This window comes from Rhagoletis pomonella, unplaced genomic scaffold (assembly GCF_013731165.1).
Source record: "Rhagoletis pomonella isolate Grant_MI unplaced genomic scaffold, Rhpom_1.0 Rhpom_scaffold_00002, whole genome shotgun sequence".
NCBI lineage: Eukaryota > Metazoa > Arthropoda > Insecta > Diptera > Tephritidae > Rhagoletis > Rhagoletis pomonella.
This window is the reverse complement of record NW_023458556.1, coordinates 77,519,438-77,536,959: the sequence shown is the minus strand read 5'-3', so window position 1 is coordinate 77,536,959 and position 17,522 is coordinate 77,519,438. Positions and strand designations below refer to the sequence as shown.

The 17,522-nt window shown below is 39.7% G+C and overlaps 1 protein-coding gene across 1 annotated transcript in view; it reads right to left on the bottom strand.

Moving 5' to 3' along the window:
* The window catches only part of LOC118734094 (serine/threonine-protein kinase Tao), an 81,447-nt gene extending 64,263 nt beyond the window's left edge, over positions 1–17,184 (bottom strand). Inside the window, 5 exon segments of the mRNA XM_036463799.1 lie at positions 14,295–14,807; positions 14,875–15,231; positions 15,288–15,792; positions 15,847–16,161; positions 17,009–17,184. Of these exon segments, the coding sequence (XP_036319692.1) occupies positions 14,295–14,807; positions 14,875–15,231; positions 15,288–15,792; positions 15,847–16,076 (1,605 nt within the window). The 5' untranslated portion in view covers positions 16,077–16,161; positions 17,009–17,184.
* Positions 17,185–17,522: the final 338 nt, after the last annotated feature.

The window sequence follows — 17,522 nt, the reverse complement described above, 5'->3', positions numbered from 1 at the left end:
GAAATAAAGCAAAATGAATTTTATCGTTTGCTTTGTTTACACTTTTGAGATCCTATAATTTTATCGTAAGCGACACTGTGTGTAACTTTATTGTATTGCAAATAGTATCGGTTTAGATGTTTTTTAGAGAATTGCTTGAGCTTTAACACTGTATCCACGAAGAAAACTTGTGGGCAATCTAGTAGATGAACAGTTAAAGTTGAAAATATGTTGAGCTTATTCTGCTGATTGGCAGTGTTTATATTTAATTGGGTTAAAATTAATTTTTTTTCAACCAATCCTTAAAACCATGATAAAAACATTACAAGGTAAATTCATTCTCTCAATTCGTCGGCCATGATTTTGTTCTGACGTTTGCCAACATTTTAAAATCATATAAAATTGAAAATAAAAAAATTAAATTGTTCACAATTGTTGTTGTTTGAGATTGAAAATGAGAATGTATGTGTGAGTTTGAGTTTTGATTTTAAAATTATATTGTTGGCAAACGTCAGACTGCCTCTCAATGGTTTTACCTTGTTATGTTTTTATCATGCTTAAAACTATCGCAAGCGGCAATTCTTTGATAACTTAGCTCTCAGACTGTTCAGGAAAAATATCGTAAGCACCATTTTGCCTGTAGACAATAGGGTCAGTGATCGGACTTAAAAAAATTCTGTGTGGTAGAATCTGGAAAAAAATGTGGTAGATTTAAAAAAAAATGTGGTAGATCTCAGGTTTTGGGTCAAACTTTGTACAAAAATTAGAGAAATTCTGTAAGGTTTCACCTACATTGCAAACTTTTTAATTAGACTCTAAAAAAAATTAATTTTAGTATAACGAAGTGATAGATTGAAGCTGTTAAAAATTACATTGAGCTTTGGCAATTTTTTCCTTGACGGTGTAAAGCGGTTCCTTCCATGATAAAAACATTACAAGGTAATAATTTTAAAATTCGAACTCAAGCTCACACACACATTCTCATTTTTAATCTCAAACAACAACAATTGTGAACAATTTCATTTGTTTATTTTCAATTTTATATGATTTTAAAATGTTTGCAAACGTCAGAAAAAAATCATGGCCGACGAATTGAGAGAATGGTTTTACCTTCTAATGTTTTTATCATGGTTCCTTCCATATAAAAGTATTTTTCGAACATACATTTTTTTGAAACATTGCGGAGGGCTGTCAGCGTTTCATTCTATCACATCACGATGTAGCGAATAAATGTGGCACGTTACAGAAACCGCTACTTGTGATTTGCCGATTTTGACAATTCTCAAGTAAATGTAAACAACGCCTCAGAAACTTTAGCTGCACTGATATTAGCTAATACTTTCACAAAAATCGCAGTTTTTTTTAATTTTCGCTATATTTTCGCTTCATTTTTTTTATAAATCATATATTTTAAAATTTAACGTAACCACGTCTCCTGTCGAAAAACTTATTATTGAGAAAACTTACTATTTTACAGTTTATTTTATCCTCCCATTCGGCTTTGTTTACTTTTACTTGCGATATTTCATCGCCGCCGGGAATGCGGAATCTTGTATTACATATCAGTCTTGTTACCATATAGTGTTTAGTGTTAAGAAAATTATGTCGAGCAAAAATAAAACTAGGTACTCAAAAACGCGAATATGTGGTAGATATCAGACCTCCTGTGGTAGATGTGGTAGATGCTCAAAAAAGTGGCAGATCTACCACAATGTGGTAAAGTGCGATCACTGAATAGGGTATGCAAATAATGAATAGTCCTATTAGAAAGCTAGAATTCAATAATGTTGTTGTCAATTTAAATCCGTATAAATTTTTACACTGTTTAAGGGAGAATTAAAAAAACCTCTCCTGTAAATTTTACCTTTTTTTCGCTCACGATAAAATCGCAATCAGGGGTCGATACATCGATCGTTTTAAGATTTTATTTGAACAATGGCTTGGGGATCTTTCTGAGAGCCAAAAACACAGTTAGGATTTTTTGAATGAAAAAGAATAATTTGTTTTCGGATAACGTAAAAACCCACATACATACATATAACAAAATATAATAAATAAAAAGCACATTGAAAAATTAAGTTTGGATGGCAATAAACCTACTAAATGAGTTTTATGACACTAGAAATAATTACAATTGAAGGGGTTAGTATCATAAGGATCTAACAGCCGCACTCAGAGTCATTTAATGATTACTTACGGTGTTCCTCAGTAAAGATTTGAAAGGATTACCTCTCAGAGTCAGTTAATGATTCGTTAACGGCATTTAATGAAGATTAAAGTAAAGTAAATAAAAACCTTTACTTAACTTTTTAACGAATGATTGTGAAATTTTTTGTTTGTTTCCAATAAATTTCAATTTCGATAACGTTGCTGTGAGAGTGGCAATGGCCCAGTGAACAGAGCACTTTTGTGCCATTCGAGAGATCCGAGTTCGATCCTCGGCAACGGATTTTTTTTTCTTTTTATTAAATTTTTTCTTTTCATTTTTACGTTTTATTGCTTAAAAATAAATATTTTTTATTTTATTTAATGTTTAGAAACTTTATTGATTAATCTTTTTTCTTATTTTACTTAGTTTTCTCAAATTTTTAGTTTTTGTTGTTTAAAAAATATTTTTTGATTTCGTTTAGTTTTTATCCTATTACTAAACGACAAATAGAATAACGCTTTCCTCCTCGTTTGCAAATCTTTTAATTAGTCATTCGAAATACAGAAAAAAGCTTTAAAGATAGTTGCCGGAATATAGACTTGTCTTTCGAAAGACTGTAGAGGGTTGAAAGACAGATGCCAGAATTGGCCAGTTAGTGTTTTTTTTTTTTTTTTTTTGAGTTTTCATTTCATTTATTAATAAAATCATTAGCATAATAAGATCAAAAGAATGATCTTTTATAGCGCAACAAAAATTCATAACAGTACATACATATAACTAAAGCAGCAAAAATTACTTAAGACTAAATAAAAGTAACATAATATAATTAACAGAGTAGTATTTTTAAGTGAGTTCTACAATTCCAGGACATATACTGAAAATAAGACTTAATTAAACAAGTACATAGAGAGCACATCACAGGGACTGAAGTGAAGCTAACGGAAATACTCATACAGAACATTTTTAGAGTTGCTTTTGTTTAAACTACTACGAATATGGGATGGAATAGAGTTCCAGATGCGGATAGCATTGACAAAGAATAGCCGTGCAGAGCTGAGATAATTGTAGGTAGGAACAGTCAAGTCCTTTACTCGAGTGGATTTGGGGAACGTTAATTTTTCATATAGATATTTGGGTGCCTTATCTGTCATGAGACGAAAAAGGAATACACAATTTCTAGCTTTAAGATATTCAGAAATTTCGCAGCCAAGTAGGCGCGTTCTCCAAGCGGAAATATGCTCATATTTTACTAGCCCAAACACATAGCGCGTGATCTGGTTAAATACTACATCTATTTTGTGAGCTGATTGGGAATCTAACCTGCTGTATACTACCTCAGAATAACAGATAATTGGCATTATAAGTTGGATTGCGAGTTTACGTCTGATTTCTATCGGTGTAAATGGAGCAGACATTCGTAAATTTCTTAAAGTATTATAGACTTTGCCTACAGTTGTATTCACATGGTCAATGCAGGTAAGGCCAGTGTTGATAATAAACCCAAGGTTAGTTACTTTTGACACAAATTTAATTGGTTTGCCACCAATGTTAAGACGTTTCTTACAAATAGGTAACAAAACACTTGTCACAATTAAGACGAAGACCATTTAACTGTGCCCAGGACCTTATAGACATCAGTTCTCTGTTGAAGCTTGCGCACAAATTAGCTGAGTCCTCCAGAGGACCTGACATATAGAGCTGGACATCGTCCGCATAGGCATGAATGTTGGCGTGCATAGAAGTCCGAAATATATCATTAACGAACAAACTAAATAGTAGTGGTCCTAAGATTGAGCCTTGTGGGACACCCGTGAAAAAAAGGCCTTTGTTCAGATATTTGAGATCCAACCTTGACACGCTGAGACCTCTCTTTCAGATAGCTACGCATCAGTTTTACTGCTGACTCTCCAAACCCAAAGTAGTTTTTTAATTTAAAGCACAGTAGTTCATGGCTAACTGAATCAAAGGCTTTAGAGAAGTCCAGCAAGCATAGTAGAGTTAAGTGGTTCTTGTCGAACAGTATTCTAATGTCATCAAGTATCTTTACCATTGCAGTAGAGTAGCTGTGATGGGGTCTGAATCCGGATTGAAATGGGGATATAAGGTTGAATTTACCGATGTGGGAAGAGATTTGTTCAGATAACAAAGATTCGAAAACTTTAGACAAGGCTGGTAGTATGCTGATGGGTCGGAAATCACTAGGGCTGGATGCGGATTTATTTTTGGCTACAGGAAGCACAGTAGCAATCTTCCAGGCATCGGGACAACAGGACGTGGTGAGACTATGGTTTATTATGTGTGTCAAGGTTGGCAAAATAATCGGTTATATTACCTTCACAAATCTAATCGGAATGCCATCCTCGCCGATTGCGTTGGACCTGATGTTAAAAACAGATTTCACCACATCAATCTCGCTCACAGCAATGAACTCAAACTTTTCGCCAGCAAAAGAGACCGGACAGGAGGCTACAGAATTGGTCTTAAGGGGACAAGATGAAGGCGGAGAAGCAAAGGCAACGCTAAGCGTTTCAGGACTCAACGAGCATTCTGATTTCTCACTGGCATGGACGCGGAGTGTTCTCAGATTTCGCCACAAAACATTATTAGGCAGTGAGGGATCCAGCTTATTCATAAAGAATTTTTCTTTTCACGTCTTATAACCGAGGTAGCTTCATTCCTTATTGTTTTGAAAGCACTCCAGCTCTCATCTGTCGGGTTCCTTTTTCATATGTTATAATATTTATTGCGTTTTTTAATCGCTGATCGGACGGCACCATTAAACCAACGGCAGGAAGACCTGTCACAGGTTCGGGTAGGGACATGAGTGAGGAGCGAATTTAATATATTTTCGTTCAGGAAACGGAGCTTCTCATTGACCGTGCTGAGACCCCAGCAATCGGACCAATTGATCTGCAAGAGGCTACTGAAAAGGTTGTTGACATCTAAGGAACGGTAGTCAAAGATGTTAAATACATAGGTATTGTTGTCATGGTGATCAAGCTTAACGTCAAAAGAACAAAATATCAAGTCATGATCAGATATAAAAGATATTTGGTCAAATTTCAAAACAATAGAAGGATCAGATACAGCAAAGTAATCTAATAAGCTGGGACAGCAATTGCTACCATATCTTGTGGGCACCGACAAATTAACCATAGACAACCCAACACAGGAGATGTCATCTATTAAACATAACATAACAATAGGACGTAACAGGTTCATATTAAAATCACCACAAAGAATTATATGGTCATAATCTACAGAAACAGTGGACAGAAAATTAAAAAAGTCACATAGGCCGAAATACTTATAGGGATTATACACACAAGACAATAGGATTTTGGACGAGGGGCTAGACATTTCGACAGACAGGTACTCCACGCAGCTTCTTTCTGAATGTGACTGCGAAACCTGTTTGGTTTTGTTTGTCTTTTAGTAGTTTCTAAAAATTAAATTAAATACAAAAATATTTATTTTTTAAGCAATAAAACGTAAACATGAAAAGAAAAAATTTAATAGAAAAAGAAAAAAAAAACCGTTGCCGAGGATCGAACTCGGATCTCTCGAATTGCACGTCAGTGCTCTGTTCACTCAGCCGTTGTGATTGTTGAGGCAGTGCGGCCCAAATGATATAAATACTTATTTTATTTTATTGATTTCAAACTGAACGAAAAGAGTGAGTGATGCCACATTCCCACGACAGCCGGTTCTACGTACCGGAATGACTCGGGTTTTACCCGACCAAAGGCTGTTGTTTCGGCGATCTAACCCCGTCTAGATCGGCGATACCCACCAATCATTATTCGTCCATGGAGCAATACCATGCAGCCGGATTGCTTCGCATCCTTCTTCTCCGGACGGGCGTAGAGCCCAACCCCGGACCTGAAATTTACCTCTGCTGTGTTTGCCAGAATCGACTCCACCCGAACTCCACTTCGGTTAGGTGCAACTCCTGCAACGGGTGGACCTGAGAACCTGCTCTGGCGTTAGGTCTCACCGGGAGTGGACCACAAACTTTGTGGCTCCCTGTTGCTCAAGCCAAATGGCACAATCAGCCTCCACGGCTACCCACTCGCGTAATGCACGGGTGCGACCCAGCACTCGAAGAGCCTGCACGGCCCCTAGAAGCTCCCCTGAGCAACAGCAAACCTCCCAACACACCCCACCCACACAACCTACCGACCGGTCCCACTCGCGAGCGCGAGCCAACCAGCAGCTACTGGTTGCCCACACCATCTGCTCCGTGTGCCAGAACAGAATATACCGGAATGTGACATCAGTCAAATGCAACACATGCCTTGGCTGGTGCCACTTCCGGCTATGTTCTGGTCTACGCACCACTCGCGAGTGGACTACAAACTACAGCGCCCCTTGCTGTAGTGCACCGCCGGCGCAGACAACAACGCCCATATCGCAGCCACCTACCATCAGGCTGCAACAGCAACTGCGTCAGGCGCAAGAGGCCCAAGGTAGGCCCCACACTTCCCTCACCCCCCGTATCGCGACCAGCCTCCCAAGGCATATGATCGTACTCCAACTCAACTGCAACGGACTCCAGAGCAAGATTGAGGAGATAGCAGTCTTCATGGGTCGGCACGGCATATTGATAGCTGCGGTCCAAGAAACGAAGTTGCACAGCAACTCAACTCTGTTGGGTTGCGCCGCCTACAATGTGCTCCGAAAAGATCGCGAGCGAGACAATGGTGGAGGACTAGCGTTCATTCTACACCACACAGTGCAGTATCGGCTAATCGAAGAAGACATCGACCCAAGGGACACTACCCTAGAATGTCAGGGCATAGCTGTCCGGTCAGGCGATGTCGAGCTCGAAATATTTAACGTGTACATACCCCCTGTCACCTGCTGCCCGGCAGGATATCTCCCTGACATAGGTGCGCTACTCAGAGGCGAAAACCGATTGGTAGTAGGTGACTTCAATGCGCACCACGATCTTTGGCACTCAAGCCTGGCCAATGATCGGAGGGGAAACAGTTTGGCTGAGCAGATAGACGATTCGACATTCTGCACCATGAACGACGACGCCCCCACCAGGATTGTGGGCAGCTGCAGCAGCTCGCCAGACCTAACAATTGCTAGCGCTGGTCTGATAAATAGCATATCATGGCGACCTATGCTAACGTTAGCATCAGACCATCTGCCCATAATCATCTCGATCAATAAGCCCACCGACTTTGCTCCCGCGGATCACCGAACCTACACCAACTTCAACAAAGCTGATTTGAACGGCTTCGCGGAAGTTACCGAGAGCAGCTTCCCGCCATCCCCACACCCACAGACGTACATGCTGGCGAACGCCAGTTCCGCAGGGTAGTCACAGCCGCAGCAGCTCGCATCATACCGTCCGGACGTATCGCGGAAGTCCGCCCAAATTTCCCGGCTGAAGCAGCTGTACTAGCAAATGAGCGTGACCACCTACGCCAGGTCGACCCCGGGGACCCTCGCTTGAGGGAACTTAATTTGGAGATTCGGCAACTGGTAAATCAACACAAGCGGACAAAGTGGGAAGAGCACTTGAAGGCCTGTAACTTCACATCTGGTGTGAGTAAGCTCTGGTCAACCGTGAGGTCCTTGTCCAACCCGACGAAGCGTGATGACAGAGTGGAAATCTCATTCGAAGGTCACGCCTCATCGGACCCGAAGAAATGCGCGAACTATTTCAGTCGGCAATTCACACTGCATCCTTCGGTAGACAAGGCCAAACGTCGAGTGACCAGGAGGCTGCACAAACTGCCCAAAAACAATGCACCACTTGTTTTCACCAGCGGTGAAGTGAAGGGGGCCATCGGGAAGGCGAAAGCCTCCAAAGCCATTGGACCCGACGGAATCTGTATGCTGATGTTGAAACATTTGGGGCCTGTGGGGGTAGCATACCTCACGGAGGTCCCCAATTTGTCTATGACCACTCTCATCATTCCTGATGTGTGGAAATCAGGGAGAGTGGTCCCACTGCTGAAACCGGGGAAGCCCGCCAACAGAGGAGACTCTTATCGCCCGATAACGCTCCTTTCCCCGGTCGCGAAGACACTTGAGGCCCTGCTGCTCCCATACTTCACCCGCCACCTAACCCCAGCGAAACATCAGCACGGCTTCCGTAAAGTGCACAGCACAACAACAGCACTTAACGCCATAAACACCCAGATAACTCGTGGCCTAAATCGAAACCGCCCCTGTGAGAGAACTGTCCTAGTAGCGCTGGACTTGTCAAAGGCGTTTGACACCGTCTGCCATTCCACGCTGCTAGAAGACATTGAGGCCTCCTCTCTCCCACAAGGACTGAAGCGATGGTCGGCGAATTATATGAGTGGTCGACAATCATCAGTAATCTTCAGAGATCAAACCTCGAAACCAAGAAGAATAAAACAAGGGGTTCCACAAGGTGGTGTTCTCTCCCCGTTACTTTTTAACTTCTACATCTCGAAACTCCCCCAGCCACCTGAAGGAGTTTCCCTGATCTCGTACGCTGATGATTGTTCGATTTTGTGGTCTGGGAATGGAATTGATGACCTCTGCTCAAAAGTAAACGGCTATCTCTCCAGCCTTTCTCGCTTCTTCACTGCAAGGAGCCTAACCCTCTCCCCAACGAAATCAACGGCGACCCTCTTCACCACCTGGACGAAGGAGGTCAGGCTTGAATTAGGCATTCACGTCGACGGCACACCCATACCGACGGTGAACAACCCGAAAATTTTAGGGGTTACCTTTGATAGCCTGCTCTCTTTCTCCGCGCACACAACCGCAGTTGTCAACAAAGTACAGAGCCGCAACAAGGTCCTCAAGTCGCTCGCCGGCAGCACTTGGGGCAAAGACAAAGAAACGTTGCTGGCAACATACAAGGCAATTGGCCGGCCGGTTCTAAATTATGCTGCGCCAGTTTGGTCGCCGGGGACTAGTTGGACGCAGTGGATGAAGCTACAGACTTGTCAGAACGCCGCACTCCGGACAGCGACTGGGTGCCTTCTGATGACGCCTGAGCATCACCTACACAGTGAGGCCCAAGTGCTCCCCGTAAGGGAACACAACAAGATGCTCTGTAAGCAGTTTCTTGTGGGGTGTCACAGAAGTGAACACCCCAACAGACCACTGCTGGAGGAGGAGCCTCCGCCCAGGCACGTCACGGGGCACCTATTCATGTACAAGGACGCAGTCCAGACCCACACAGACCAACCACTGGACCCAATGACGTACAGACGAGCGATCAACGACATTCATAGGGAGTCTGTCTCCACCTACCTCGACTCCCGGCCTAGGAATGTCGTTATCGGAGCCCAATCACCACCTGTGGAAGAGACGGAGCTTCAGTTACCTAGAGAGACCCGCGTTACCCTGGCTCAGTTACGGTCTGGATATTGTAGCCGCCTAAACAGCTACCTGTCCAGACTCGACCCAAACATCCCAAATGAGTGCCCGGCATGTGGAGACTCCCCCCACGACACCAACCACCTCTTCACATGCCAGCTCAATCCGACTCAACTAACACCCCTCTCCCTTTGGTCCGACCCCATCGAAACAGCTCGTTTCCTGGGCCTACCGTTAGTTGAGCTTGACGATAATGATTAAAAGTTGACCCGAAACAGGCGGGGCTTAGTAGTGCCGCTACAACAACAACAACAAGTGAGTGATGCCACAAAAAAGGGGCCGCAACTGGGGCCATAGTTAAATTTTTTCATTTCATAATTTTTAACTCTGAGTGGAAACATTAGGGGTATTCTCTGAGTCTTGCAAAGCCCTTGCATGGTGCACAGATTGCCCGGATTGCACGGTTAAAACCGGTTTTCGTATGGGACAGCTTTGCAAACCGTGCAATCCGTGCACCGTGCAAGGGCTTTGCAAGACTCAGAGAATACCCCTATTAATTAACTGATTTAACGATCATTAGTTAAGTGCCCGTTAGAGTTAATTTAATGAAGTTCAGAAACCTTCGGCTGTAATTGCCATTTTTTTGAAAATATAAGTTATACCCATATTTGTATAGGTTAATATATAGGGTACTCACAGTTTACTTCTAAAGTTAAAAGGTGGCAACTTTAACAAGATAACACACTCGAACTGTGAGCAACCCTTATGTTTAAATAAAGTATTAAGTTGATCAACAATACCACGCATTGCTAGACCGTTTGCCTTTCACGCGTTTGTGTTTAGAGAGCATCAACAAACCACATACATATTTCTCTCTATTCTCTCTTCTCTTTTTTATACTCAGCTAGCACAGCGCAAAAAAAAAAAAAAAAAAATAACCTTTGCCAGCTCCAGGCAGGCGCAAAGAGAAACTTATGTACAAGCAGCGCTGCGCCCAAAGCGAAATTCATGTATGTATGTACAAGCAGCGATAAATGCCAGTTTAACACAGAACATAAACATGAGACAAAGTCTAGTAATTTTGCCCAAAAGTGTTATCTCCAATTAGTATGGGAACCAACAACAAACAAAGTTACCACATGGTAAAATGTTTTAAAGTTACCAGGTGGCAAAATTAACACAGTAGATAATATAGAACTGTGAGTACCCTAATAGTGTTTATGTGGTGACAAAGAGTAACATTCATTTAAATTAGTTAATTAACCTGCATTCATTTAGGCAGGAATCATTTCAAATGCATTTACCCAGAATTTACAATAAGTAATCAACTTTAAACTTAATTATCTCAAAAAAATTTCAGAACTACTTAGATCCTTTTGATTCTAACCCCTTCAATTGATGTTTTCTTTAGCAAGTTGGCAGAAGCTTATCCTGAACGGTCAAAGGAATTAATAAGATATTACTTCACACCCAAAATCCAAATGTGTAGCACAACTAGATCCTTTATAACTTCGATTTAAAAATTTTGAAAACCCAGAAGCAGCCACAATGAAGCCCAGTAAATAGGACAGTCATGAGTAGTTAAGTATCACATATCAAAATAACGAAATTATTTAGATAATAGGCAGTGTCGTTTCTCAAATGGAGTGCGTGAGATTTTTTGTTTTACTTCGGCCATCAGATGTTTTAAATACATATCGCTTTTCTTCGTTTTTCGTCTCAATTAATTAAGAGATTATACAATTGCCTCTTTCAGCGCATTTTGATGGGCACAGGGTGTATTTGTACGGTTCCTATCGAGAGTAATTTTGAATTAGTTGCCAGTATAGAAAAATTAAATTGGAATATAAACATTATGCATGTTATAATGAAGTAGATGAGCCACGATATTCAAATTTTCTTTGAAATTCTTTAAAGAATTGACATCGAAAAGCTAAAACCTTATAAATATACGTATGTACATACACATCTGAAAAATCAAAGTTAAAAAAAAAATTTTTATGATAACATGACTTAAAATACTCCATTTATAGCCGCTTAAACTTCGCTGGGTTCAAATTTTTGTAGCGCTACTACTAAGACCCACCTAAATCGACTAGTCTATTAACTGTTTTCGTCAAACTCAACTAACGCACTGTTTCGAAGGGGACGACTAATGCTTGCTTTGCGAGAAATATCCACTATTTTAGCGAGCAAGGATAATAAGATAACCATTTCAGATTTGCAAAATGCATCTTCATATAAGCAATAATTATTTAAGATTCCGATCACAAAAGTTCGTAATCCTAAATTTATGATCTAGGGTACAAACAATCCTAGTATCATGCACTAAAGAGTGTTCCAGTCTTTGTATTCATAAATCATAGAAATGTATTACTTTATGAACATATTACATACTGGAATTGTGAAAATATAATTTGATAAAACTGAATTTTCCCCTAGATGGTGTACTTTAGGAAAAAAAAAACTTTAAAATTTATACCAAGTATGTCTGGGAGTTTTTTCAGGATACTTTGACTATCCGCTTATTCTGGATATTCGCATACCTAAACAAAATCCGAATTATACAGTAATGCCAATAGTGTGTTGATATCCTGATAGTATATAAATATCCGGATATTTTGAAAAGTAACAATTAAATAACAATTGTTGGCGTATTAATGTGCTGATCTCGGGTTTTAGATTTAAGTTTCCTAAGTAAAACTGTAAATTTATCCGTGTATGAATGTAACTTTCCTATATCCAAGCCTCATACTCTTCATGTTCCCCTAGTTGTTAAACTTGAATTTTATCAATATGCTAAAGTTTGCGACGCTAGTTTTAATTTGTCCTTCAACTTTAAATTATGCCATTTCTCCAAATTGGACAATCTTTTTTTGAACACCAACTGGGATAGCTTGTTTTACCACTGTGATGTCGGCATTTGTAAAAGTATTGCTCCAATCTTAACAAAGAAGCAATATAAAGTGCCCTGGCACAACGCAAACCTGATGAAACTCCGACATGAAAAGTACAGGTATCTTCGCAAGTTCAAAAAAAAACTCAATAATAACGTTTACTTCAGCCTTTACAATTTTTTTAAGAAATTCGTATGTTTGGACAAAAAAAAAATGTTCTAATATTCCCTCAACACTATTTCTACGCGTTAAAGCGGTTAATACACCCACAGCTGCTGCTAATTTGTTTGCGTAATTTTGTCAATCAAATTACGTTAATGATTCGGACATATGTAGATGAGAATGTTTCTTTCAACATTCAACAATCTTTAGACATCTATACTTTATTGAAAATTTAAAAAAAATTCTTATTTTCGGGTGTCTTTAAAAACGATTGGAAATTAGATTTCATCACTCCGTTCTTCAAGAGCGTTAATAAAAGCAACGTCAGTAATAATAGACCCATCTCTAAATTGAATGCATTATCCAAGGAAAACTTTTACCTGCCGTTAAGAATTGAGTATGTACAGAGCAGCATGGCTTCATTCCTTGTCGCTCAACTGTATCCAATTTGGCAGTATTTTCAGACGTTTGTATAGCTGCTTTTCAATCTGGAGTTCAGGTTGACACTGTTTATACTGACTCCGCTAAGGCCTTCGATAGGGTTTCCCACGTTACCCTATTAAAAAAGCTAGCTTCTATTGGGTTTCAGTCAGTTTTCCTGACTTGTATTGCTTCTTATTTACGGAATCGCCGCTGCATTGTTGCCGTTGACAATGTCAGGTCCCTACCTTTTGTCGCAAGCTCAGGAGTCCTACAGTGTAGAATCCTGGGTCTGTCTTGTTTACCAACGATATTAATACATATTTCTCTTCCTTGAATTTCTACTCTATGCTGGTGATCTTAAGATCTATGCTTCTATTAGTAACCCTCGTGACTCTCAATTGATGCAGATCGACTTTGATAGCGTCAGCAGATGGTGTAACATAAATCGACTCTCGCTGAATATAAATAAATGTCTTCATGTTACCTTTGCTAAATGTAGTCATGTAATTGAGACTTCCTACCACATCTCTTTATCACCACTCCAACATGTGCATGAAATAAAAGACCTTGTCACATTCACTAGTCACATTAATTATGCTTTCGTTCGGCGTCATAGCTCTGAATTCACCGATCCCTATACATTGAAATAGGGCATTTGTTCGTTCTAGGCTTGAATACACGTCCTTTACAAGGATCCACATTACAAGGATCGAACGTATATAGAAGGTATTTTTACGCTTTACGCTTCGTAGCTTATTCCCACCCATGAATCGAGATGTCTACTGATACATCTAAAACCCCTGCAGAGTAGGAGAACAATCTTGTCTGTCCTTCCGTCATGATATCGTTTATGGTGTTGTAGACTGCCCCGAACTCCTTGAGAGGATTTCCTTTAACATACCTGCCAGACCACTTCGGTGTCCCGAATTTTTCCACATTGGCATTTTTAAGGCTCTGCATGCACGAAATGCTTCAATTACTAGGGCCCTGATTTAGTTCAACAGAATTTCTCAGCATGTTGATAATGATTTTTCAGTTAAAAAAACTTCATTAACTCCCTAAATCTTTTTTAAAGTAGTTATTTTCACACTTGTTTTTATTACGGGTTCGGGTACGGGTTATCCACTTAGCCTATACGAATTTTTTTGTATTCATTGGCTAATAATAAACTAAATTAAACTAAACTATTTATTTATTTTACAATTCGCTGGAACAGAATATCCGTATAACCAAATTAAGGGATATTAACCGAATTACAAACGGATATTCGACATTGGAATATACAGATAGCCCCAGCCCTAATATCAAACGTTCCTTGGCCACAAATTTATCATACAGATATACATAAATTAACGTGAATTATTTACCTGCATGTGTTCTTTTTGTTGCTTTGTTACAATGCTGGTAGTGCGAATAGTTGCAAAATTATTCGGTCCGTGCTCATTTACGACATTTGAGATGGCTTGCTGGGACGATGCGGCATATACTGCTGCAGCAGCGGCGGGTGATGACAAATAGCGTGGCATACGATCTCCAGCGCCACCAGCACTACCAACACCAACACCGATAGCCTGAGATAACATGCCAGTGCCCATATTCGCTGTTGCAGCAGGGGATCCCCCTCCTGAATGAACTGTAACCGAAGCAGGCATTATAGGTGCTGGGACGACCGAAGTCGAATTCGTAGGTGTAACATTATTATTCATATTGTGCATTATGTTAGGTAATGGTGGCAGATTACGCTGACGTGATGAATTTCGAGCAGCCGCACCACTCGCAGCCGCTGCTGCAACCGCTTGTTGTTGATAGTTTACAGCAATATGCTGCTGTTGAGTCATTATATGATTTTGGGCGGTGGGAATAGAATTTGACGAAGAGCTCTATAAAATATAAATAATTAGTTGTGCACCTTTGTACCAGTGTGTAAGGTTGGGATAGCTGTACTACTTGACTACTGGCCGCAGACACACCCACTGATTGTATAGAGTGTTCGGAAGTAATGCTATTACTCTTGCTGCTATCGCCACCGGCATGTTCGTCTTGTGTATCGTCTGTATCCCCGATGGCGCTCTCAGTCTCGCAGGTGTCTACCATAAGGATTTTCTTCATTTTACGGTAGTTCAAATTATCCAATTCCCGCACAGCCGCTTTTGTCCGTGCAATCAATTCCAACAAAACTATATCTGAACGTGGCTGCGTCAAAAATGCATGCTTAAGAAGTTTCGAAGACGACGGACGCTCGGCTGGCATTTTTTTAAGACACAACTCAACAAAATTGCAAAACGTGTCCGACCATTCGTTTTTCTGAAAGTTAAATAATCTTTGTTAATATCTCTTTTATGAAAAATAATCTGGCTTACCGATAATGTTGGAGAATCGTTTTGTGCAATGTGATAAAGCGCAGACATTGCATTCATATTAAAATATGGAGGTTTTCTTTCAGCGAGTTCAATGCAAGTTATACCCAATGACCACACATCTACCTTACCGTCATACTGGCCTTCATCCATAGCCAGAATTACCTCTGGCGCCATCCAGTACGGCGTGCCGACAAAACTGTTAGCTGGACACTTAATGGCAGCACTGCCAAAATCAGCCAATTTGACAATACCATTATCCGTGAGAAGGATATTCCCTGCCTTTATATCCCTATGTATGCGCCCTAAGCTATGTAAGTAACTTAGACCGTTCAAAACGCCATCACAAATCGCAGCTATTTCGTTCTCATGTAACGGCTTCTTATGCACTTCGATAATATCAGAAGCCGAACCGACACAATATTCCATCACTAGCCACGCTGTGGATTCACGTAAATAGCAGCCCTTATACTCGATGGTGTTGGAATGATTCAATTGACGTAGAAATCTAAAATTATATGTAAGTCAATCAACTGATTGCTCTCATAGTGAAACACTTCACCTGATTTCTTTAAGAATATCCTGCCATTTTTCAAGGCTCTGTTTGCCCAAATAGGACATCTTTTTGATGGCCACGATTTCTTTGGTAAGATTGCATCGCGCATAATAAACAGCGCCAAATGATCCATGACCAATCTCACGCAGATCTTCAAATATTTTTTCAGGGTCATGTTTGTTAAAAAGATCGGCTATTTCCGGATCTTTAAGACTTCCAGGGCGTGCAGGTGGCATCGTTATTCATGTTATTTTCTCCCGTGAAGGTGCTGACGTAAGCTGACTCTATTGGTATTGATAGCTTCACTGCACCGTCAGGATCCTTCAAGTAAATTGATGTAAATATGTATATAAACTACCATAATTTTGATTATATATGCTAATTTTTTTGTTATGGTCTACGACTGTGCTATTCTATAAATTTCAGTAAAAAAGACTAATGTATTTGCTTTGAACATTTATCGCTGTTTCCTGTTCTTCTTCTTGTTTTCTTTAGGGGGCGACATATTTTTTTTTTTTTTCTTATTGACGTTGCATTGAATTTTTCTTACGCAAAAAATTATGAAACTTAGCGATTCTATATAAACAACTGTGGCCTTCAAATACCTATTAGAAAAAAACCATTCATGACTTTTAAAGAAACACCCATTGTACAAAAACAGGCAAGAGATTACACGCAGCCTATTATCCAAGACCAAGGTTTTTTCGACTTTGAGACTAGCAGCTAAATGGCAATAGATAAGCCAAGAAATTTATTATTAAAAATAAAACACTTCTACAATTATTCTATCTCAATTGATATAATATACCCTAACACAATAGTATATCATCTTACTACTTTATACCAGCCCTACATTTACATACACACATTCGTCACTCATCGCATACCTTACTTGTGATTTCTTATCGCTCAAAGAACTTCAATTAAATTTTATGTAACACATACATATTCATTTACCATTTATACACAACTTCTAAAAAAGTGTCCCTTCCTTTTCATTAAAAAAATACATTCTTTAACAAAAACCATGGTCGTACTCAATTTAAAGATATTGGTTGTAGTCCGTCGACAATAGTTGAAAAAATAAATCAACGCCTTTTCTACCACACTGGATACGAAGACGACCCATGTTCTGCTGTTAATTAGGCCGTCTAGCAAATAAGCCTACCTTGCCTTTAAGATCAATCACAAATCATGTCTTAAAACATAACTCTTTTAATCATAAAACTTTTTATTTCACTCTCTTCAATATTATGAGCAATTTTCAATCCAATTTGAAATTTGCAGCAAACTTGTCTCGCCTTCTTAAAATTTTTTATGCACCCAAGTGGTGAAAAACGCAAAACAAAATGGCGAGTAATTTTGTGGTATTGCCAGCACAATTTGCTAATTTTTATTTTATTAATTAGAAATTTTTGGATACTCCTAACTATAATTGGCTCAATTAAATACTTAAGCAAATATATTGATATCAAATTTTTATAAAAAATTCAATTCAATTTTGTCCTCACATTAAGTACAATATACACGCTAAAACTGGCTGTTTAACGTGCACGCGTTGAATGCTTTGCCGCAAACGACGCACCTTGCGGCCTATTGACTTTTGAACAAATTATGGTGCATTTACATGGTATGAATCTGTTCATAAGCCGTATGAATTTTCCTATAAAAGAAGCACCAAC